General features: G+C 43.6%; 2 protein-coding genes across 2 annotated transcripts in view; one reads left to right on the forward strand and one right to left on the reverse strand.

The window, feature by feature from the left end:
- ATP6V0A4 (ATPase H+ transporting V0 subunit a4) overlaps positions 1-25,558 on the reverse strand; it is an 87,095-nt gene that overhangs the window by 18,990 nt on the left and 42,547 nt on the right. Inside the window, exons 15-19 of the mRNA XM_077164384.1 lie at positions 16,819-16,937; positions 13,906-14,122; positions 10,625-10,726; positions 5,621-5,749; positions 1,949-2,066 (exon numbers count right to left, since the gene is read on the reverse strand). Coding sequence (XP_077020499.1) covers positions 1,949-2,066; positions 5,621-5,749; positions 10,625-10,726; positions 13,906-14,122; positions 16,819-16,937 — 685 coding nt within the window. The remainder of the gene's footprint in view (positions 1-1,948; positions 2,067-5,620; positions 5,750-10,624; positions 10,727-13,905; positions 14,123-16,818; positions 16,938-25,558) is intronic.
- On the forward strand, positions 22,429-24,360 carry LOC143679667 (uncharacterized). The gene is made up of 2 exons (XM_077155884.1): positions 22,429-22,672; positions 23,833-24,360. Exons 1-2 carry the CDS (start codon positions 22,429-22,431, stop codon positions 24,006-24,008), a joined length of 420 nt encoding a protein of 139 aa, XP_077011999.1. The 3' UTR covers positions 24,009-24,360.

A 25,558-nucleotide genomic window follows, 5' to 3' on the forward strand; every position in this document is an offset into this window, starting at 1 on the left:
CTCAGGCTTGTCACCTTAAAGACACCCAATACTATGTGTGCACCCCCAAGGGAGGGTCCCCTGTATACTAGAACTCCACATTGCCAGGTTCAGTAGTGCTGTTTTCATTACTCTGGGGTGGCAAGGCTATCACCATAAACTCTAGAGAGGAAAACTGTTCCCAAGTCCGCCTGACCTTCAATACATGTACAGTTTTACCCCTCATGAATCTGACAATTTTCCTGGTGTGGTCCTCCTGGTAGTGCAATGCATACGAGATCGGGGGGAGCTCTTGGCTGTGCTGAGGTAGAGGCCTCCCGGGAGCTGCTGCCATGCAGTTTGTCTCTTTCCTAAAACTATGAGCTGGGCCCTCACTGGAGAAAAAAATCTAGGTTCCCCAAAACATGTGACCAGAGCCTGGGCTTCCAGAAGGTGAGGAAATCCCAAGGCAGGTGCTAGGTATGGAGGCCAGGGGGCCTAGGCTGTCGAGACAGATCGGACCCTCTTGGGGGGCACTGCCCACCCCTCACTTGCACACCTCACATCACCCTGCTTGGCCCCGGAGGGTGGCTTATTAGTCAAAGACAAGTAAGATTCCTTAGGGAAGGAACAACCTAAGACAGGCACAGTCACAAAGAGGCCATCAGGAGAAAACATAGGGCCAACAGAGGTGGGGCACAGACCCTCCCCCCCAACTTTGCAGGGGCATAGACCCTCACCCCCTCTGATGAGGGTCTCCTGCCCCCATGGCTACCTTGTTTCCCATACCCAGCTGAGATCGGGACCCAGGTAGCAGACAAAAACCTGGCCAAACAGCAACTTCCCACTCACCACAGCCAAGACTTGTTTCCCATTTTTACCTTAACCACAGGGAAAAGGGTAGCTAAAGAAAAGGGCTGTGTTAGGGTACCTTTCCACCAGTCCTGGTTGACAGTTTATGGCACTCTATTAAAGCCCTGGTAGGAAAAAAAACAGTGGCTCAGGTCCAGGCTGTCTGGAAATACCAACACGTGCAACAAGAAGAGGACAAAATATGGGTGATGCTATTGCTCACCAGCGTGGGCAAGCATCAAAAGGGGGACTGCAGCATGCAGCCCCTCCACCCCTAGCAGCAAGCAGGCCCTTCACCCCTCCTTGTTTACTCAAGCTACTCCCTCTTTGGAAAGTCTCCCAGCCCCAAGGACAGTTGAACACACACGTAAGCAAAGATAAGAGGCTTTCGTAGGAGCTCCCTCCCCCATAACTGTTCATCCACTTCTGTAAACTCAGCTTTGCAATCCTTCCACGTCTGATCGCCGGCACACAGTCAATCATCTCTTTCAGACATCACCAGTTGCCATATTAGGAACACCCTACCTCTAATTAGCCATCTTGTCTATAAAAATCTTGTGTCAGCCTTTGTTCAGGGCCCAGCCTTTCAGAGGCTACTCAGGTGAGCCCTATGGCCATAGACTAATAAAACCTACTTCAATCCCGGGTTGTTCTGTTTCCACTTAATGTTCCTGGATGTCTTGCAGTCTCATTACTTCCCATAAATTTGTAAGTATTTAAAAACAAATAAACAAAAACAGAGGTTGGAGTGATGCACAGAAGGGTCCACAAGACAAGAAATGAATACAACCTCTTGAAACCAGAAAAGCCAAGGTAACAGATGATCCCCTAGGGCCCCCAGAAAGAATGCAGCCCTACCAACACCTTGATTTTAGGACTTCTGACCTCTAGAACTATAAGATAATAAATAGCACTGTTTTAAGCCACAGAATTCATGATAATTCATTACAGTAACAATATAAAATTAATTCCAATATACTATCAGAGCTATTGAAAAAATTACCTCTTCCCAAGAATGGAGACCCATGCTTCTGGTAAGCATACCAGAAATAAGCCAGAGAAAGCAGCATTACCTACAAACAGTGCATCAGTTTCCCAATGGAGACGTGACTGTGATCCTGATGGACCCCTCACTCACGTGCATGAGCCAGGCTGAGGGCCCAGAGCCGGAGGTAAGAGGCTGTGTTTGAAATGCAGCCCAGGCAGTACTCAATGGTGTGGATGGCTTGATGGACAAAGATGTCTGCAAAGTTGAACTGAAAGAAAGAATACTTTTCAAAAATACTTTTATTAATTTTCTCTATGAAGGGCATTACAAACGAACAAGACATGGGCTCTGCTGTTAAGATGTCTACAGACTAACTGGGGCAAAAAAAAAAATTAATAAAGTCATAGAAAGATAATTATTAGTACAAAGTAGGATATGGTATGAGTTCAGTGATAGTCCCCAGCAAGAGGTTCTTGAAGTTTCAAAGCAGAGCAATCACAAGGTCTTGGTGAGTAAAGGGACATTTCACAAGAAATGTGAGATTTTCTAGTCATGCGGGATCCAGAAGAAGTACAAAGGAAGCAAGATCATTCCTCATGAGGAAAATGACTCCTGCTCAGGAAAAGTTAGGTGGGGTTGGGAATGGAAACAACATTAACTTTGGGAGATAAACAATTTGGCTGGAACTGGGAATTTGTGTAGGTAAGGAATAGGAAAAAGTATTTAGGTATCAAATTTTCTGGAATGGCAAACTATAGATAGAGCTGAGTATCTGTCCTAGCATCAGTGAGGCATCTGATTCTATTCAGTCTCCGAATAGAAAAGGGGCCAGGAGAAACAAGGAAATAGTTTTGGGAAGACTGATCTGGGAACAAAATGCATCAGTGAAGAGACAGCTTATAAGCAAAAAAGCCAATTTAATAATCATCCCAATAATCCAGATATGAGGTGAAAAGAAGGGGCACCAAAGCAAGGGCAGTTCATTCTTTCTTTCAGGAATTCTGATGAGGCTAGGTAAACAACTCTAACTGCACTGTCCTTGCCCTCAAGGAGCTCACAGCCTAGAAGTGAAAATATGCAAATAGTTAACACAACTGTATAGGAAGTTTAATAATCAAGACATGCAGCATTGTGAGAGCACAGAGATGCACCCCTTTATGCATCAGAGGCCAGGGCTTTGAGGTGTTTGAGCCTAAGTACCTAGGACAATGGTGTCAACAGAAATGGATAGATTGGAAAGGAAGGGAGGAGTTGTTTTTCAGCTTCAGAAAATAGTGGACATAAAAACAGTGGGACATATAAGCAGCGGGACATATGAGAAGAATCCTTCAGTACATGGCAGAGGAGGGACTCGGTCTCAGAAGAAAAGTCTGGGCTGGAAAGGGACACTCTGGCTCCACCTGTAGGAAGGACAACGGGAATAAGAGGACTGAGAAGATCATCAAGAAAAAGATCATAGGAAGCAGAGAGGAGTGGAAGGAGCTCCCAGCCTTGGGAAACAACTTCATACAGCAATAAGGGGGAAATAAAGAAACAGAAAAGTTCAAAGAACTAGGAGAGTGATGTGGCTGCAGTGGTGGTTATGTCATCAAAGACAAAAATCAATGCCTCCAGATTCAGCAAGGAAAACAGCTACAAAGAATTGAAGGGATAAGGATGAACAAAGATGGAATGAACAGGCAGTGAGAGTCAAGGTAAAAACAGAAAGAAATGGGAGAGGAACTTGAGGGGAGGCAGGTCAAAGCCTGTATTTCTCTCAAGATGGGAGAGCCATGCATGATAGTAGCTGGTGGAAAGAAGCCTACAAATAGAGGCCGAAGGTGTCCAAACAAGGGAGGCCAGTTCTGGAAGAAGGTGGAAGTGGAAGGATGCTGGCGGGAATAAACTGGATATATATTGTGTGCTGGTTTGGAAATACTATGTACCCCAGAAAAGGCATGTTTTAATCCTGATTCAATCTTGTGGAGGCAGCCGCTTCTTTTAATCCTGATCAAAACCGGAGGTTGGAAACTCCTGATTAGATCCCTTCTGGGAGATGTGGCATGCCCAATGTAGGTTTAGCATTTTGATTAGATGGAGATGTGACTCCACCCATTCCAGTTGAGTTTTGATTAGTTTATTGGAATACTTTAAAAGAGGAAACATTTTGGAGAGAATCAGAAATGAAAGAGCAAACAGAAACTTCAGAGCAGAGCTGACACAGATACCGACACTTGGAGAACAGAGACACAGATGTTTGGAGATGTTTAGAGCCCAGCAGATGTTGCCATGAGATGTTAAGCAAACCAGAACCTAGAGAGAGCCAAGGGAAGCCAAGAGATGAAGGCCAGTCCCAGAGAAGCAAAGTGAGGAGCCCCCCAAAGGAACAGCAACAGAGCTCAGGAACAAGGGACCAGCAGACGTCAGCCAGGTGACCACCCAGCTGACAGAGGTGTTCCTGATCCACTGACCTTCCTTGAATTAAAATATCTTTTCCTGGATGCCTTAGTTTGAACTTTTCATAGGCTTAGAACTGTAAACATGTAACTTATTAAATTCCCCTTTTCAAGTGCCATTCCAGTTCTGGTATATCACATTTTGGCAGCTTGCAAACTAAAACATATGAGAGCATGAGCATATACGAGGAAGGTTGCAATGGACATGCTGGAAGTCACTAAGCCAGACAATATGGGGAAGAGAAGGATCAGATTCTAAAACATTCCAGCAGGTCTGACGGAAGTGATAATATCAACAGCAAGTAGCATGGGATACTCTCTGTATCTGAAATCTTGTTGGAAAAATGTTCCATGATTCAAATTTTTCATTGATTCTAATGGACCATCCATTAGTTCAAATGAATCATTATTATTTTATCAATTGACATCACAAATGGAGCTAACTTTAGCATCTCTCTAGCCCTCCTAGGAACACAGTCCCCAGTCCAGAATCTGTATAGTTTCAGTTAAACCCGCTGGGTTCAGAATCATGGGTCACTTCAATCATCTTATAAAAATACCCAGTTGTGGGTGGGCCACGGTGGCTCAGCAGGTAAGAATGCTTGCCTGCCATGCCCGAGGACCCGGGTTCGATTTCCGGTGCCTGCCCATGTAAAAAAAAAAAAATACCCAGTTGTCTTCATCTGGGAAAATGTGGTACACATTCCTGAGAAGAGAGTGACTGCCCTTGGACAGAAAAGGGTAGAGAAGAGCTGAAGGAACCAAACAATTCATGCATTCATACAAAAGACAGATAACACAACAAAGATGAGATAAGTGAACAAAATCAAGACAGAGCCAGGGCTGAGGAAGGAGAACAAAGAAGAGGTTAAAGCCTGCCTATGCAGGGAAGGAAGTCTGAGAATAAATAATTCACCTGTTGGTTGAATACAGAGGGCTAGAGCTGGGCTGTGTTCTCATTGTTTGAGAGGGATTAATGGGAAAGATCCTAATAAATGTAGCCAACTTCCAAGGGTATGGTTCTGGACTAAGGAGGCCTCAGTAATGCTTAGGACTGTCTATGCCACTAGACCCAAGACAGATAATCACTCACACTCACTGACATGGCAGCACCTGGGCTAAACTATTTCCAAGACTGATTGGTTAATAGCTGTTGCTGATCTGGTCCTCTTAGATGTCTACCCTTCCCTGGGACGACCCCAACCTCCCATGACTCAGCAATCACAAGACCATTGCCCACTGTGGGGGCCTCTGGATGGTCCCGCCCCACTGCCCGTGTCCATTCTGATGAGATGGTTGCATGTTTTGAATATCACTACTGACTAGATTCCATTTCTAGAATCTATACAAACTGGGAAGTCTTTTTCAAGCATCTAGTCCCAGATACCTCTTCCTCATGGTCTTCCTGAGCCCCATGGGCACCTGCAGGATCCCTCTTGCCAGAGCCAATGGAACTGTTTAAGTTGCCACCATCAACATCCTCTGTGGAGTCTTTTTGGACCATGGATGACTGCAGCTGTCAACAAGCCAAGGAAATGAAGACAGCACGAAATTTACTCATGGAAATAAAATTGCAACAATTCTGTAGGATCTAAAATACAAGTTCTCATTAAATATCAGTTATGTATCAGGTACTTAGTCAAATTCTGTATGTATAACTTGCTTTAGCCTTCATATTGATCCTTTTACACAAGCACAATTATCACCCCACTTTACAGAAAAGTAAACTACAACACAGAAAGGTTAAGAAATTTGCCTACAATCTCACAGTAAGGCTAGTAAGGGACAGAGCCAGGATTCAAACCCAGGCAGTCTAATCTGAAGGCAAGTGCTTTCCCCATGACACTAAAGAATATGCCGAATTGTGCAGTCTTTACAATAAGCCTAGGCATGTACAAAATGTCTTTCTATAATTAAAAGACAAACTCACTATCATCAAATGATTAATTGCATCTTTGACACAGCTTTGTAGTCTGAACAGTCAGATTTCTTTAGTTGAAATTAAGAGAGATTACTGAGTGCTGGGAATTGAATCATGTCCCCCATAAAAAAGCAGTTCACACCCTAGTCCTACGGATGTGAACCCACTTGTAAATAGGACCTTTGAAGATAGGTTGTGCCCAAACTGAATGACAGTGGGCCTTAGTATAATATGGCTAAAGACCTAATATATGCAATTAGACACAGGGAGCAGTCAAAAGTTTTGAAGTCAATGGAGCCCAGAAGAGAAAGGAGAATATTCCACCACGTGCAACACCATGAAATGGAAAAGCCAAGGAACCCCAAAGATTACCCCCCAGCCAGAAGTTACCAAAACTGGGAGGAAGTGAGCCTTCCAGTCTTGGAAACCACAAGGTGATAAATTGCTCTTGTTAAGCCAAACCATTGTATGGTATTTGTTTTAGTAGCTAGGAGACTAATACAATGAAATTTTTTTTTAAAGTATTATTTCATTAAAATAGCTAAGAAAATTCAAGGGAAAAAAATCTAGATATAATTACCGCTCAATCTAACATAGGTTTTAACCCTAAATTTGAATAGAATATTTCTTTCAAGCCACTGTGAACTTTATCCCAAATCCAAAATTTTTCCTAGAATGATTTCATGGTAGTAGAGTTGTAAATTGGGCAATAAAATAGCTTCACCTTTCTCTCTTTAGCAGGTCCACCCCCAATGTTTGCAGGGAAGGGTAAAAAATGGAAACCCACATGCCATTTAAAAGTATCAATTAGGCCAACAAAATGTTAAACAGAGTATGTTCTATTCTCCTTCCTTGTTAAATAAATCCTTACAATAATTTGGAAGGTTGGGTTTAAATTCAGCATTCTGCACCAGGACATGGCAGCATGGGAGAGCTGGCCCTGGACACCAACCTGTTTCTTCTCACCTCTGTTTTTTTTTAACACCGCCATGACAGTCCTTGTGTACACACACGTGGACAACCCAGGCCACAATATCCAAATTTCATCCACTTTCCTCACCAACATTTACCCCTCAGGCATCCCGGTATCTAGGGGTACTGTCATGGATTGAATTATGTCTTCCAAAATAACGTATTCAAGTCTTAGCCCCAGTTCTGTGAATGTGACCCTATGTGGAAATAGGATCTCTGCCGACGCTGTTAGTTAAAATGAGGCCAAACTCCTTGCAATGAGAAATTTGGATAGACAGAGAGAAGACAGTCATGTGGCAGAAGCAGAAATTGAGTTGTGCCACAAGCTAAAAGGACACCATGGAGTGCTGACAACCCACCACCAGAACCAGATAGGATTCAGAGGAAGCATGGCCCTGACAACACCTATAGATTTCTGACTTCTAGCCTCCAGAACTGTGAGACAATTTCTTGTTCTGAGCCACCCAGTCTGTGACAGTTTGCTATAACAGTCTTAGCAAAGTAAGACAAGTATCTGTGCCAATGGTGCATTGTTTCCTCAGAGACTGAGGGAAAAGGCCTCTTCAGAGTTCAGAAGTGTGGTCAGGTCCACCGGGTCAGGAATTTCAGAGTTCCAGGTCTGGGAAAGCCTTTCGACTTGCCCCCTGGACTTTTTTGCCCCATGGTGAGAATTGTGGTTCAAGTTGAACACTAGTTTGTGGATCTGAAATCCTACTTTCTCCTTAAACTCAAGGAAGAAAATATCAGAGAAGAAATGGAAGATAGTTCCTTCCATTTCTAAACTCAAGACTTTCCTGCTCATTATCCTTGAATTGGTTAAAAGGAAATTGAACAATTTCCTAGAAGTGTGATATTGGACTTTGGGTCCTGGTGACTATCTTCTCCCTGGCTGAAATATACTCTTTTGTCCCCTTACTATGCATCTTACAGTGCTTAAGCTGGGTATCATGTATAGCAATCAATTTTAAATTAGTTACTAGCAATATTCTGAAAACACATGTGCAAGAACACATGTACAAGAATGTTTACAGCAGTGCTTCTGTAATTATTACAACTGAACACAACCCACATAACTATCAACAAATGAATGAAGTGATATATTCATACAACAGAATACTATAGAGCAATCACACACACACAAGGATCTCTCAAATAAAACACTGGATGAAGGAAGCCAGATAGAGAAGAGTACATACTATATGATTTTCCATTTGCACAAAGTTCAAGAACAGGGAAAACCATGGTGTTAGAAGCTAGGATAATGGCTGCCCCTGGGGAAAGAATGGTGGGCAGGAGGCATGAGGGACTTGTAGGGTTCGAAGATACTCTGTGTCTTCATCTGAGTGCTGGTTATACCAATGTATTCACTTTGTGATAGTTCACTAATCTGTGTCCTGATCATTTGTACACTTTTCTGTATGTCTTACTTTAAAAAGTTTATAATAGAAAACAACATATCTGAACATAAAGATTCGAAATAAAAATGCATATTTACTTCATCCACATTCCTCACCAACATTTACCCCTCGGACATCCAGGTATCTAGGGGTACTGTCATGGATTGGATTATATCTTCCAAAATAACATGTTCTTGAGATGTGAGAATGAGGAGACTCAGTCCATGACAACAAGTCAGAAGGGCAGGGGGAGCATGACTGTGCACATGGCATAGGAAGGGAAGCCCGGTGGTCCAGGGTTCTGGCCACCCACAGTCCTCTGGGGTAGATGTGTGTTCACTGGCTGCCTATGAAGCATATGCCACAAGGGCCATAGCACAGGTGGTCTTCTAGTGAAGGGGGTTTCAAACCACATTACAGGGGCCTGGGGCCCTAGGGGTTAACAGTTGAGTGGATGGTATCTCTGCTCATATCCCCTGAGGTCCATCAGAACAAATTTATTATAATCTCAGTGTATTGGGCCTCTTTATGAGTTCATGCAGAAAGTGGCGCATGGCGTAAACACAAAATCAGGTCTTAGGTGGAGGCAGTAGAAAACTTTTATAATCTGAGAAGAACAACCAGAACCCTAATCAGACCCTAGGGAACCAACCATCAGTGGAGCATCCCAAGGGCCAAGGAGACAGGCTCTAAGCAGTCTTAGGAGCTCCTGCTATCCAGAGGATAAAAGGGCTATCAGTTTTAAGTAGTATCATCTAAGATGGTAGACTAAGAAAAACTCTATACTTTCTTCCCTAGAATATACTTCATTCAGTGGGTAAAAAGGGGAAGATCTATTACTTTGAAATCAACTGTTTAAACAGCTCTTGTAGTGCAAAGAACAAAACAAGTTATTTGAGAGTCCTGGGACTCAAATTAGCCAGTAGTAATCTGGTCTTCAATTTATCAACAGGTTGAATGTCTAGAAAAGAGAATTGAATCTATTTCTACAAACCTTCCTTTGTGTTTGCATCAGCCTTGGAAACAACTGATCACCTGTTTGGGCAGCCTTCCATCCAACTGCCCTTTACCACATTCATCCTCACCAATTAACCAAACAATAGATAAGTATACTTTGCTTCAACTTCCTCTTTATTTACAGCCAACGTAATTTAGTTATCAGATAGGTTTTGGAACTAGTCAAATCTGCAGGAAATAAAGAGGCAGTGGGAGGAGAGGCATGTGATATAAAAAAAAAGTGCCCCCTCACAGGGACAAACCTCAAGAAATCGAGGGTTCCTGTCCATATCATCCCCCAGGTCAATATCTAACAAAGATTCAGAAAAATAGAATTTAATCTGAAAATATCCACAACCAACTAAACATACTCCATCTCAACACATTCCACTTACTCTTTCACACTAAGGGAGGAAAGCAGAGACTGACAATCCCAAACAACTTGTGCATGTCATTTTACTCTTTGATGTCCCATGGAAACACCAAATCCTATTTGATTTAGGCTGATACTAAAGCCCTTCTTTACCCCTTGGGTAAATAAATCCAAGCCTCAGGAGTAGTTTAAACAAAAGGAGGAAGCAAGTCAAAACTGATGTTTGACAAAAGGAAAAAAAATCACAAATAATACTTGACTACATTTGAACATTTACTATTTTAGTTGTCTCACAAAATCTATGAACTCATGTAGCAAAATCTCACAATTTTAGAACGCCAATGAAAAACAACTTTCAATATTCATTAAACAGCTAAAATAGAAAGGTACTCTTCTCATCAACTAATATAAGAGTGACTTTCCAACCCTTATAAATCATTAGCTATCACAAGAATTCATACGCACACACAAAACACCCTTGAGCAAACTTTGCAAGACATGACATTTAAATGTCTTGCCTTTAATAGAGAATTAGGCTAAAAATAAGAAGGCCTAGTGGAAAAGTCTAACTCTACAGGACAAAGCACATTTGAGTTAGATTAGTGTCTCAACAACTTACCACTGTTCTTCAGGTCCAGGTAAGTCCAGCTTTCTCTCCATATCCCAGACATCTATTTCCAAAGAACCCAAATTCCAACCCACAGTGAATGAACTGAAACCAATGCTCCTTACCTGGGATTTCTGATGACTGGCTCGAAGAATAAATGGCTTAATCAGAAGCATCCATGGCACAGAAATCAAAGCCATAATAACAAGGAAACTTTGGATTTCTTGCTGTAAGACCAAAACAATGAGATCCTATCATTTTAATGTAAGAATATTAAATTTGGATCATTTCAGTAGCACTTTTTAAGCGTGCTGAAGTATTTCAGTGAATCACTCATCTTCATATCTTGGAATATTCCTTATTGCAGGTAGAGAATTTTCATTCCAATGATAACCTGTGTCCAGTTCAAGGTAGACACTGGAAGCTCATTCTCTTTATTCTCTGTTCTCTAAACTAGTCCCTATTATGTGAGCAGGCCATATATAGTAGGTCCTTTTAACAAGACATACTAATGAGATAGATCGTAAATTAACTTTATCTTTCCCATGTTCCTCTAAATCTGTTTCATAGGATGGTATTCCCCTGGTCCTGGATGAAAACTGTGTCAGGCTACACAACTTCACAGGACTTCTATAGTAATCAAAAGTTCTTAGGTCACTTTCAAGTAGCAAGTACTGTTTCAATCAGTAATTTTCTATATCTAGTACTAGACAATAATCAGAGCTCTTTTGCTTTCTCTGTCTTGCATGCTCTCTCTCTTCTCTCTCTCTCTCAAAAAAAAAAAAAGTCCCTTGTACTCTCCAGCTTGACTTTCATACCTTCTACGTGGTGAGCCCTCTAACAAGTTCTGGGAAACCCATTTTCAACTCTCATGGTCTCTCTCACAATTCACTTTGGAACAAGACATCAGTGGCATTGGTGCCTCTGATGACGTTTATAAGGAGTCCCATTTTATCTCCTCGTGCCCTCACTTCTATTTTGGGGTGGGGGGGGGTGGGGGTAAGTACATGGTCCGGGAATTGAAACCAGATCTCCTACATGGAAGGTGAATATTCTACCATTGAACCCACTTCTATTTTTAGTCCACTTGCTAGTCACCAGTTTTGAGGACTTACTTATAGCTCCTATTGTCAAAAGAACAAGGAAGGCTCTAAAGCTCGGTCAGATTTATGGAAAAGGAGCAGAAACTAGGTGCAAGAGGTAAAAGGGAAAATTTTATGAGCCTTCATCTTTCTTCAATTGTTCTGACCAAGTTCTCAGTGAGTGCCAGGGGACAATTTATTATCCCAATTGCAGTAAGATTTATTCTTACAGTCGGAATACCTCAGCCGCCCAATCTTCTACTCTTGCTTCACTTTTAAATGTTCAAAAGGGGACATTTAAAGGAAGGGGAAACCATGTGATTATGCACTGAATCTCCCAATTTCAGGCCCCTTGCACGTATCTCAACACCTTTTGTTCATTTTGTAACTATCCTTTTTCATCCCTGCATGATGTACAAAACAATCAGAGGTTGATGGTTATTTGTTACTCTCCTTCTGCCAAAGCAGTATCAGGAAGGGGGCTTCATTTATTAAATTACATTGTTACTTTCAGCTACATGACGATGAAATGAAGTTATGGAAACTTCAAACTGTATCAGGTTTAATTAATCTTCATATAGGGAGTGGGGAAACCGGACAACTCTCACCAGGGTTTTTGAATGGAAGAAATTCAGAAAAGTCATTCAACATGCAATACTCATCCTTCCACATCCCGATTAAGTAAGAACTTCAGTCTTTGTGAAAGCAGTTATCACAAAAAATTATTTGGCAAATTTGCGTACTTTCTCTAAAGTAAAGACTTGTTTGGGAAATCCAAATAAACTTTAGACTCAAGTATCAATGAATGAACATTCCAAATATATTCATCTAATGCCAACAGTTTTATGTATAACTTAAAAGGGGCTACAAAAGTAAGGTGGAATACCACTGAAGACCTTTCACAGGTAAAGTTCTTCTCTGAGGACCATCTAAAATCATTTGTGAATTGAAAGTAGGGACTTGAATAGACACACCAATGCTCACAGCAGCATTATTCACAACAGGCAAAAGGCAGGACCAACCCAAGTGTGCTACAACAAATGAACAGATAAACAAAATGTGGTAATATACATACAAAGGAATATTATTTAGCTGTAACAAGGAATGGAGTTCTGGTATATACTACAACATGGATGAACCTTAAAGACATCATAGTGAGTGAAATAAGGACACAAAAGGAAAAATATTTTACAATCTCACTTATATGAAATACCTAGAATAAGTAAATTCAGAGACAGAGAACAGATCACAGGTTACCACGGACCAGGAGTTCAGGGGGAGGAATAAGGAGTTAATGCTTAATTGGTGTAGAATTTCTGTTTGAGGTGATGGAAATGTTATGGATGTTGGTGTTGGGAACACAAGACTGTGACTGTAGTTAACATCACTAAGTCATACCACAATAAAAAGTTTGGAAAAAAAATCACTCCCTATGAAAACCTGTCACAAGGCAATTTTTAATTTCTTATTATTCGATACTTTTTTTAGGGAAGGAGAATGCAACTAGGAATCAAACTTACGATTCCTGTGCACAGCCACAGAGTGAGTTTAACCAGGACATCTAGGATGAGTGATCATCAGCAGATAACATTTGTGCTCGAAGGTCACCTGGCACTGAACTAGCCCTAGAGCTTGATCCAGGGAATTAGAACCTATATAAGTGGGCATTCCTTTAGTGAAAAATCTATCCTCCTATTACCAGATTGATCTTAGGGAGATGCCAGAGGGAAAGAACTATGCTTTTTGAAAGTCACATTAAGTTGATTAGGAGACTGAAATATATGGAAAAAGTCAGAATGTCAACACAGTCCAAATATTGGGATTTACTGTCCATGAAAGAGCAAAAAATGAAAAAACAAAGTTTCTCTATTTAGCCATGGAAGCGCATAGGAAAGCATGAGATTGCTTGATAGTTTTCCAGAACCAATCACCAAAGGATAATTCCTTTTCTTGATTCTATTTTCATTTTTCTTTCCTGTGAACAATAACTAGAGTATACTTTTATAATAAAAGATTATTATATTTTAAGGTGCTATTTAATGAATTTACTTTCAAGCCAATCAATTTGAAGCTTTTTTTTTTCTTACTTTCTTCTCAGCCAACTGTACAAGCCAGTTCTTGTACTATCTGGACATGAATTTTGGGCCGTGGTCTGCCAATTGCACTGGTGCCTTCATTTAAAAGACCCCTTAAAATGTTAGGAACTTAAGCTCTTGACTGGGTGCTAAGATGGCTCTGCCTTGCACGTCCACTCTGCAATATTTGAGAGTATGACTGAGATTTGATATAATCAGGGGGATAAAAGAAAGAAGAAAAACAAATACCTGATGTTTGTACAGGGGCCCATTAGAAGGGTCACTATAATTAAACAGAAACATGTTGATGAAGTGGATGAGGATGCTGGGAGCATGCTGGGACACATGGACATCGAACCGGCACCATTTAAAAATAATCATGAAAACCAGGTATCCAAACAGGCACAGGATAAAAATCATTTCAGGGATAAATTGCAGAGTAATGTTGAGAGTCTTTCGGAAGTATCTGGAGTGGAAGATACACAGGCATATGTTACATCATTAAGCGAACATTAGCAACTAATTCTTTTCCCTAAAGCACAAAATGTTCCTTTTTAAAAATACTGTGTCCATTTTCCTGGCAAACAACAATCAAGCATGGATGGAAAAGAAGAGAAAGTACTTTTGCAGAAAAGATTCAGAAAGAATCAAAACCTAGAAGGTAAAATCTAAAGTAAAGGTCATATCTACATAGAGAGTGGGTGATGTGATAACGAACTAACTCAATGGGTATATAATGGAGACTTGGAAGCTCTTCTCCTAGGGATGGTCTAAGATAGCCAAATCAAGCCCATTGCCTGTCTTTGTACAGCCTGCAAGCTACAAATGATTTTTGTTTTTAAAAGGTTGAAAAACATCAAAAGAACATTTTATGACATAAAATCATATGAAATTCAAATTTCAGTGTCCATAAATAAAATTTTATTGGAACACAGCCATGCTCATTTGTTTACACATCATCTATGGTTACTTTCATGCTACACCAGCAGTTGAGGGAATGCAACAGAGACAGGATGTCCTGCTAAGCCTAAATATTTACTATCTGGTCCTTCATTAGAAGAAGGTTGCAACTCCTGCTTTGAGATACTGAGAGTGCCAAAGGTTAAATTGGGGGCTTCCAAGTTAAAATGTCAGAAAGGGCCCCCATATCCCTTGTGAACTGCAAGAGTTAGTTGAGGGAAATGGGGAATCCTATGAAAACAGGATTCCTAGAGATAGTAGAGGCTGGTCTGACATTTAATGATGCCAATTATTGTCTAGTCTACAAAGCACTTTCCCATACAATCTCTTATTTAATTCTCATAGCACTTAGGTATGTAGTAGTACCAGAGTGCTTGCCATGAGTTTGCTCACTCAGTATTTCTTGCTTTTTCAATAGGATTGTATTTCTCTGCTCTTTTAATTTGGGATGGAGGGTGGGAGTTATGGGCATGTGACTAGCTCTGGTCAATGAAATGGGATTGGAAGTGGCATGTGCCATTTCTGACATGACGGCTAGCTGCGGTTCCAGTTGGTGACTGCCCATCAGCCTGGGCTTTTGAGTCTAGGACTGCAGGAGCAGAGTCCCCAGTAGGCCACAACAGACATGTATCAGAAGAAGAAATAAACCCTCATGGTCTTAAGCCACTGCACTGAGATTTGGAGGTTGTTTGTTACTACATAACATCATATATATATAAAGATGTCTTTGTCATGGTCAGGTTCATGTTTATGTGTCAACTTGGCCAGGTGGTGGTGCCTGGTTGTCTGGTTGGGCAAGCGCTGGCCTATCTGTTACTACGAGGTCATTTCATGAACTTAAATCATGATCATGTTGGCTGCATTCACAGCCAATTGCATTTGTAATTAGCTAAGGGGAGTGTCTTCTGCAATGAGTAATGCTAATCTAAGTAATGCTAATCTAAGTAATGCTAATCTTTTAAGGAGGATTCAAAAGAGACAGTTACTCTTCCTGCTTCAGCTAGTGAGCCTCTCCTGTGGAGTTCATCCAGACCCTTCGTTGGAGCTGCCAGTTTCACAGCCTGCCCTACAGATCTTGGACTCTTTCATTCCCATTATTCTCCAGTTAGCTTCTCCTGAGAGTTTGTTGAGGAAGTTCATTGGAGTTGCCAGTTTGTGGCCTGCCCTACAGACTTTGGACTCTACATTCCCATGATTATGTAAGACACTTTTATAAATTTTATATCTATAGATATCTCCTGCTGATTCTGCTTCTCTAGAGAACCCTAGTTAATACAGTCTTTAAACAGAAACACATGTAAAACAAGGTTATGCATTGATTGGTTGATGAAAATCTTGTGACCAGAGGCTCATAGGAACATAACCTGCTTTTCCCCTAGGAGAAAAAAAAAATCAGTATTCACAAGGACTATAGAATATAACCACTGCGAATGACAAGAATCAATTGCACCACCACCTAGACCTTTCAGGTTGGGAGGACACAAGGTGCTCAGGGTTTGCCAGTCTCTTTCTGAACCTTGAGATTATTTCTGAGGTGAGAGATGAACTCATCTTTGGAAGATTCAGATTGGAATATTTTTGCTATTTCCAGCAAGCCACCTTACTCCAGCTCTAACCAAGAAATGCAGGGAAGCTCTCACCCTGGGAAGGAACTTTGCACAGAGAGACACAGGTCTAAGCTTTGTATTGACTCATCACTGGTTTTGTAGTGTAAAACCAGGAACGAGGCTCTGCAAGAGCCTCCAGGAATGTTACACAGAAACAGAACGAACCGGGATCGAGGCTCCAAAGTTTCAGGAAGTAGGTTTTATTAGTCTATGGCCATGGGGCTCAGCCAAGTAGCCTCTGAAAGTCTGAGCCCCTAATGGGCTGACACCTTTATAGACGAGAATGGCTCATTTAGGACAGAGTTTTCCTAATATGGCAACTAGCGATTCTCAAGGAAGACAATTGGCTGTGTGCCGATGATCAGACCCAGAAGGATTGCAAAGCTGAGTTTACAGAAGTGGATGAGAATTCGTGGGGGAGGAGGCTCCTACAGAGGCCTCTTATCTTGCCTATGTGCACTTTCAACCATCCTTGGGGCTGGGAGACTTTCCAAAGAGTAAGTGACCTTAGTAAACAGGGGGCCTGCTTGCTGACAGGGGCCTGCTGCTACAGTTTGATCAGATGAACAAGCAGAAAACTAATCGTCAAACTTACATGTGATTGAAAAGGCTAAGGATAACCCCGAACACCATCTGGACAATTCCCAGGATAACCGACATCTTCATTTTATAGGAGTTCAAAAATGTTAGCTTGTTTGAAGCCAAGTTCCAAATCTGGATGGGACACATGACAACAACACATGAGGCACAGTTTAGAAATTCTATTGGTATCAGGCTATAACATGATTTCCCCTCACGATGTCACTGTGGTTAAGCGTATATTCAAATGTTAGATGCATTCAAAATGCATTTCAGACTCAGAAAAGTAAAAGGACTGAGCCCTCTATAAATGCAAGTTTAATGACAAAAGGGTCAGAACCATCAATGCCATTTAGCATTTTATGAATTTTCACCAAAAAGTACAGTGAAAGAAAAAGTCTTATCAGAGTGAAATACAAGGGTGCAGGAAGAAAACTCCAGGGTTTGTTTGATCCTGCCTCTCAAAGGTTAACACACCACAATAGTCTTAATGTCTTCTCATCTTTCCTCCTGAAATTACTTCCTTCCTGAAACATCTTTGCTTCCGTAAAGGGGCTAACATCCCCTGGGCACAGCCTCAATGTGTAACCAAGAAATCAGGATTTAAGGGATGATTTTGATTAGTGAATCGTTATATAAAAATTCCTTTTTGCTTTCTGGAATGTTGGAGTGGACAGGGAAATATCTGAGATCTCTGAATTGTAGTCCAGCTGCCCTGATATCTCCAACGAGTGTAAAAAGCCCTTATCCTGGACCTTTGTGATTGTCAGAGCTGGTTATTCTCTTACAGAGCAAAGGCCCTAAGGCTAAGGAAGTCAGCCATTAACTACTTCTTCCCTTTGGTTTACACTTCCAGTACTGAACTGATAACTGCCTCCCCTCCTTTCAACTTATTTCTCCTATTGAAATGATAATAATAACACTTGTCTCTTTTTCTGCTTTGAACTTACTATCTGAAATGACCTCATCTCCCCTTGCTAAAACCCTTAAAAACCCTTGAACCCCTTAAACTTGGAGAGAGAAATTTTCAGCCATTAGGCTGTCTGTTCTCCTGCTACATGTGTAGTAATAAACTTTTTGTCTTTGAAACCCCGGTGCCTCAAGAATTAGTTATTGAGCACACTGGGCGGAAGAATCCATGGTCTTTCTCTGGTAACAAATGCACAGGAACCTTGCAGCCCTCTCCTCCAAGTTGTCAGGAATGACATCTCACTGATTCTTTACAATGGCCTGAGCCCACGGGGCTGTCACTAAGGAGATTCTTGGGAAGGTGGAGGGTAGGGGAGCCCAGTAACATATCCACACACCAGAGGGGCTCCCCTGCCCCCCCCCCAACCCGTCCTGGTGTAAAGAAGGATTTTATAAAACTTAACTGTAGCTAACTTTTCTTATGTAAAGAAGGATTTTATAAAGAAAAGAGTTATGGGCCCCATCAGGCTAAAACAACCCGGGACTTCCCAGGGGCGGTTATCTGCTGCCTTTGTTATGCAAGGTTTTCTGCTGCCTTGGTTATGCAAGGTTGTAACTGCCGGAGAAAGTTTATCTAAGAATGCAACTGAGAAGGTTGAGTAAGGGAGTTTTGCACGAGACAGCTGCTTCTTGCAAGAAGCAGCTCCCATGACTCATGCGCGAAAAATGTTTGTTATCTGCTTCTTGCAAAATGTTCGTTATCTACTTCCTGCATAAAGCAGAACCTGTAACTAATGTTCAACCCTCAAACCCCACACCCTTATCCTGGCCCTCAAAAGGCTTCCCAAAACCCAGGTTCGGGGCTCTCTGTTCCTGCGTGTTCAGCGAGCCCCACACATGTGTGGAAAATAAACCCCTTGCGTGTTGCATGAGAGAACATCTCTTGGAGTCCTCCTTTGCGTGGCAAAATTCTCAAATTCTTACATTTGGAGGTCCCACCGAGATCGGCTCTTCATAAGGGGAGGCTCCAACAGCTCTTTCTCTCGGGGTAAGTGAGGCCTTTTTGTCTGAGGTGCGATCGCTTAGTCTGTCAGACTGGCAGTGACTGTCGGAGAGTCGCGTGAGCACTCCCCGACCGCAACCGACAGACGTGTCCGGGGTTGCAGGTCACTCTTCCGAGGGACGCCTCGGGATTGGGGGACCTCCGGGGACGCCTGGAGGCTTCCTACAGGGCCGACTCTGATTCTGTTTCCCTTCTGACGGGGGAAACTCGATCAAAGTCATCAGGCCAGTCTGAGCTGTGTCTCTGAAACTGTGTAAACGTGGTGTGCCGGCTCTGTGTGTGTCTGTCTGTATTTGTGTGTTGGGAATTGTTTTTGTTTTACCGAAGATGGGTCAGGGAATGTCGACTCCACTTTCTCTGACCTTAAGACACTGGTCTGAGGTCAGGAAAAGAGGTCAGAATCTATCTCTTATTATAAAAAAAAAAAAAAAAAAGGCAAATAGCAGACGTTCTGCTCGGCCGGGTGGCCCTCTTTTAACGTGGAATGGCCTTGTGAAGGAGCTTTTCATCTACCCTTGATCCAGGCCGTCAAGTCAGTCATCTTCCGCCCTGACCCGTATGGCCACCCGGACCAGCAGCCCTACATCATGGTGTGGCAGGACCTGTGTGAAAACCCACCTCCGTGGATAAAGCCGTTTCTTACTCCTCTTGGTCAACATGACTCTCCCTCTGTACTTCCAATCAAGGAGCCGGGTCCTTCTCAAGCTCTGAAACTCTATCCTTCTTTGCCTCCTGCAGTCCTACCAGAATCCCAATCGGATCTACTCCTCTTCGAAGCAGGTCCTTCTTTCCCTCCTCCCTACCCTTCAGCTCCAGTACAGGACCCCCCTTCTCTCAGCTCACCTTCTCCCTCCTCTAGTTCTCTCTCCCCGCAGGTTCACCAAGAGATGATCCCAGATGAACCGGGACCGGCACATAGTACACGAAGCAGACGAGCACTAAGCCCATCTGATGTGGCGGTCACTCTCCCCCTCAGACCGTACGGGCCTCCAGTGGATGACGGACACGGGGGAGAAATGCCCACTCTACAATACTGGCCCTTTTCCTCCTCTGACTTATATAATTGGAAAAATAATAACCCTCCTTTTTCCGAGGCTCCCACTAGGCTGACTGGATTGGTGGAGTCCCTTATGTTCTCTCACCAGCCCACTTGGGATGATTGTCAACAACTCCTGGGGACTCTCTTCACCACGGAGGAGCGAGATCGGATCTTACTGGAAGCCAGGAAGCAAGTTCCTGGACAAGACGGGAGACCCACCCAACTCCAGCATGTCATCGACGATCGGTTCCCGCTGCGCCGCCCTAATTGGGACCCGAACACCTCTGAAGGTAGGGAGCATCTGTCCATCTATCGCCAGACTCTAGTAGCGGGTCTCCGAGCAGCCGCACGCCGGCCCACCAATTTGGCCAAGGTAAGAGAGGTTATTCAGGGAGCGGACGAATCGCCCTCAGTCTTTTTAGAAAAACTAATGGAAGCATACCGTAGGTATACTCCCTTTGATCCTCAATCGGAGGATCAAAGAGCCTCAGTGGCCATGGCCTTTATCGGCCAATCAGCTCCAGATATTAGACGCAAGCTGCAGCGCTTAGAGGGGTTGCAGGACCTAGCCTTGCGAGATTTAGTCAAAGAAGCTGAAAAAATGTTTTATAAGAGAGAGAGGAAAAAGAGTTGGTAAGAGAGAAAAGGAGAACGAAAGAATTAACAAAGATCCTGGCCACAGTAGTTGAAAGAAACACTGAAGGTAGAGGACAAGCTAAAGAAAATCCCTCGGGCCGGTGTTATCATACCCCTCTTAATCCAGACCAATGCGCCTACTGCAAAGAAACTGGGCACTGGGCCAAAAACTGTCCAAAAAAAAAAAACGGAGGGGTACTAGGCCCCCAAATTGGCAACAGCCGGCCATGTTGGCTCTAGAAAGTGAAGACTAGGGGAGTCAGGGCTTGGCACCCCTCCCCGAGCTCAGGGTAAAATTTAATGTGGAGGGGGTACCAATTAATTTTGGAGTCGACATGGGAGCAGTAATATCGGCCCTCCAAGAACCTATAGGCCCGCTCTCTACAAAAAGGTCCTTGGTGCGGGGAGCAAATGGCAGTCGCTACTGCACCTGGACTACCAAAAGAACCATGGACCTGGGGAAGGGGAAGGTTCAACACTCCTTCCTAGTTATCCCTGAGTGCCCTGCCCCGCTTATGGGAAGAGACTTGTTAACTAAACTAAGGGCGAGAATCACCTTCAATCCTAAGGGGCCAAAGGTGGAATTTTTAAACCCGCTAGTAAGCCAACCTGTAATAACTGCCCTCACCTTGCCAGTCGAAGAAGAATATCAGCTGTACATAAAACCAGAACAGCTCCACAGTTCAATTCCTCAGGCCTGGCTTGAAGAATTCCCTAATTCCTGGGCAGAAGTTGCCGGGTTAGGGTTGGCAGTCAATCAGCCCCCAGTAGTAGTGACCCTAAAGCCCACCGCCTCTCCAATTCGGGTAAAACAATACTACTTAAGCAAGGAAGCCCGGGAAGGAATCAAGCCCCATATAGAGAAATTCCTTGGCTTGGGAGTACTTAAGCCCTGTCAATCAGCCTGGAACACTCCCTTATTGCCGGTCAAAAAGCCAGGGACTAGAGACTATAGACCGGTGCAAGACTTACGGGAAGTAAATAGCAGAGTGCAGGATATACATCCTACGGTGCCAAATCCCTATAACCTGCTCAGCACTCTCCATCCTGAAAAGACTTGGTATACTGTGCTTGATCTAAAAGATGCTTTCTTCTGCCTGCCCTTGCATAAGGACAGTCAACCCTTGTTCGCTTTCGAGTGGATCGATCCAGAGACGGGATCCTCGAACCAACTGACTTGGACACGCTTGCCCCAGGGGTTCAAAAACTCCCCCACCATTTTTGACGAAGCTCTTCATAAAGACTTAAGCTCCTTCAGAATTCAGCATCCCAGAGTCACCTTGCTACAATATGTGGACGACTTACTGTTGGCAGCAGACACTAAGGAGGACTGTGAGTATGGAACCCGAAAACTGTTAAGTGAGCTAGCCACACTGGGGTACCGAGCCTCGGCCAAAAAGGCCCAAATCTGTAAAAGGGAAGTAATCTTCCTGGGATATACTCTTAAGAATGGAAAGCGATGGCTCACTGAGGCTAGAAAGAAAACTGTAACACAGATACCCCCGCCCACGACCCGAAAGCAGCTACGAGAGTTCTTAGGGACAGCGGGATTCTGCCGGTTGTGAATCCCAGGGTTTGCAGCCCTTGCTGCCCCATTATTCCCCTTGCTCAAAGGGAGCGCTGATTTCCAGTGGGGAATAGAACAGCAGGAAGCCTTCGACAGCATTAAGAAAGCGCTCCTGTCAGCTCCAGCTTTAACCCTCCCAGACGTGAATAAACCTTTCACGCTCTACATAGAAGAAAGGAGAGGCGTGGCTAGAGGGGTCCTAACACAGGCTTTAGGCCCCTGGAGGAGACCGGTGGCCTATCTGTCCAAGCGATTAGACTCAGTTGCCAGCGGATGGCCACGCTGTCTCAAGGCCATCGCGGCAGCTGCCCTCCTGGCAAAAGACGCAGACAAACTCACTCTAGGACAGAAGCTGACCATAATAGCCCCTCATGCCCTGGAGAGCATAATCCGCCAGCCTCCAGATAGATGGATGACAAATGCCAGAATTACCCACTATCAGAGCATCCTCCTAGACAAAGACAGGGTGACTTTTGGGGCCCCATCAGCTTTAAACCCGGCTACCCTGCTCCCGGACGAGACCGCGGGACCTGTGCTGCACACTTGCCAAGAGATATTAGCTGAAGAGACCGGAATCCGCAGAGACTTAAAAGACCAACCATTACCTAACTCGGAGGTAACCTGGTTTTCGGATGGAAGCAGCTTTCTCCAACACGGTAAGAGACGAGCGTGAGCGGTGGTAGTCAGTGGGACAAAAGTTATTTGATCATCTAGCCTCCCGGAGGGAACATCTGCCCAAAAGGCTGAACTAATTGCCCTCACAAAAGCTCTAAAATTAGCAAAAGAAAAGCGAGCAACTATCTATACAGATAGCCGTTCTGCCTTTGCTACTGCCCACGTACATGGGGCAATTTACCAACAAAGAGGGCTATTAACCTCAGCTGGTAAAAAAAATCAAACACAAAGAGGCTCTGACCCAATAACCCTGGGTAATAAGCAAGCAGATGAAGAAGCAAAAGCGGCAGCATTAAGGGACCTTATAAACTTGGTCTTAGTAACCAAAGAAAACCAGCAACCCCCTGAAACACTATCTGAAGTTGCACCCCTAGGAGAATCGGAAGCCCTAGCTTACATACAGCAGCAGGTCCACCAGCTCACTCACCTGGGGACAGGGAAACTACAGCAGCTCCTGCAAGACCAGAGGGAATTGTACCCTCTGACAGCCTCAAAAAGAAAAAAGCTGGCAGATCGCGTAGCTAGAAAATGTCAGGCGTGTCAAATTGTGAACGCCTACCCCACCAAAGCTCCTAATGGAAAAAGACTAAGGGGAACTCGACCTAGGCAGTTCTGGGAAGTCGACTTTACTGAAATTAAACCTGCAAAATATGGACTTAAATACTTACTAGTTTTTATAGACACCTTTTCAGGATGGGTTGAAGCCTACCCAACTAAGAGAAAAACAGCCCAGGTTGTAGTCAAGAAGATTATGGAAGAAAATTTTCCCCGGTTCGGTCTACCAAAGGTAATAGGGTCAGATAACGGACCCGCATTTGTAGCCCAGGTAAGTCAGGGTGTGGCCAGGATATTGGGGATTGATTGGAAATTGCATTGCGCATACAGACCCCAAAGTTCAGGACAGGTAAAAAAAAATGAACAGGACAATTAAAGAGACCCTAACCAAATTAGCTTTAGAGACTGGCTTGAAAGATTGGACCATGCTCCTGCCTTATGCCCTGTTCAGAGCCAGAAATACCCCCTCTGCTCTCTTGTGTAATCTAACCCCTTATAAAATCTTATACGGAGCGCCAACTCCAGTCAAGGACATGTCTTCCATTCTAGAGATTAATAGTTCCCTTCATACCCCCTTGCTTGACAGGCTGCGAGCCTTGGAAAAAGCCCAGTGGTTCCTGTGGCGGCAGCTCTCCACCTCCTACCAGCCAGGAGACAACAGAACTCCGCATCAATATCAGGTGGGAGACTTCGTCTATGTCCGCTGCCACCAGGTCCAGACTCTTGAACCTCACTGGAAAGGACCGTATGAGGTACTCTTGACCACCCCCACCTCAGTCAAGGTCGATGGCATCGCATCCTGGATCCATGCATCTCATCTCAAACCTGCGCCTTTGCCCTCTGAGTCCCAGTGGAAACTGGAAAGGACTGACAATCCTCTCAAGCTGCGGGTTCGTAGGGTTACTACTCCTTCTCCTCCTTCCCCTAGGGGAACCCAATTCCAACCCGCATAAGCCTTGGAAATGGACAATAACCAGATGGGATGATGGGAAGACTATAAAAACTTGGGAGGGAGCAGGGGAGCCTTCTTTTCTAGTGACCCCTTGTAATCTTACCACTCTGGGGGTAACTGTCGCTGCCGGTATAGGCACAGGGCCTGCTGCCATTGTACGTAGCAATCAACAAACCAGTCAATTACAGGCCGCGATAGATCAAGACTTAAATGAAATAGAAAGATCTGTCTCAGCCCTTCAGAACTCTCTAACCTCCCTTTCAGAAGTAGTTCTGCAAAATAGGCGAGGACTTGACTTACTTTTCCTTAAAGAGGGGGGACTATGTGCAGCTTTAAAAGAACAGTGCTGTTTCTATGCGGATCACTCGGGTGTTGTTAAAGAGTCCATGACAAAACTCAGAGAGCGCCTTCGTGAAAGACAAAAAGAACGAGAGGCGCAACAGGGGTGGTTTGAATCTTGGTTTACTAAGTCCCCCTGGTTGACAACGCTATTATCTGCTCTCGCTGGGCCTTTAATTGTGTTACTTTTAATAATAACTATAGGACCATATATTCTAAATAGAATTATACAGTTTTTACAAAGGCAGATTGGAAATGTCAAATTAATGCTCATCAGACAACAGTACTCAGTATTAAATAACCCAGAAAATCTCTAAGATTAGAGATATGTACAAAAAGGAGTGGGGAATGTAAAGAAGGATTTTATAAAACTTAACTGTAGCTAACTTTTCTTATGTAAAGAAGGATTTTATAAAGAAAAGAGTTATGGGCCCCATCAGGCTAAAACAACCCGGGACTTCCCAGGGGCGGTTATCTGCTGCCTTTGTTATGCAAGGTTTTCTGCTGCCTTGGTTATGCAAGGTTGTAACTGCCGGAGAAAGTTTATCTAAGAATGCAACTGAGAAGGTTGAGTAAGGGAGTTTTGCACGAGACAGCTGCTTCTTGCAAGAAGCAGCTCCCATGACTCATGCGCGAAAAATGTTTGTTATCTGCTTCTTGCAAAATGTTCGTTATCTACTTCCTGCATAAAGCAGAACCTGTAACTAATGTTCAACCCTCAAACCCCACACCCTTATCCTGGCCCTCAAAAGGCTTCCCAAAACCCAGGTTCGGGGCTCTCTGTTCCTGCGTGTTCAGCGAGCCCCACACATGTGTGGAAAATAAACCCCTTGCGTGTTGCATGAGAGAACATCTCTTGGAGTCCTCCTTTGCGTGGCAAAATTCTCAAATTCTTACACTGGCATCTCCACTGCACCAGAATCGCCTTTTGCCCACCTGGTTGTGGGACACTCCATATGGCCAAGGAAAGGTTGCCTGTGAACTTGACACTCAGCCAAATCTGACAACCTAAAAATGTTTA

Source organism: Tamandua tetradactyla, chromosome 1 (assembly GCF_023851605.1).
Source record: "Tamandua tetradactyla isolate mTamTet1 chromosome 1, mTamTet1.pri, whole genome shotgun sequence".
Taxonomy (NCBI): Eukaryota; Metazoa; Chordata; class Mammalia; order Pilosa; family Myrmecophagidae; genus Tamandua; species Tamandua tetradactyla.

What these genes read in the sequence shown, in the direction of transcription:
- LOC143679667 (XM_077155884.1), top strand. Translation starts at nt 22,429, where the DNA reads ATGACAAATGCCAGAATTACCCACTATCAGAGCATCCTCCTAGACAAA. An exon ending in AAGCAGCTTTCTCCAACACG is followed by an intron (nt 22,673 to 23,832) that starts GTAAGAGACGAG and finishes CTTGCTTGACAG; the next exon opens with GCTGCGAGCCTTGGAAAAAG.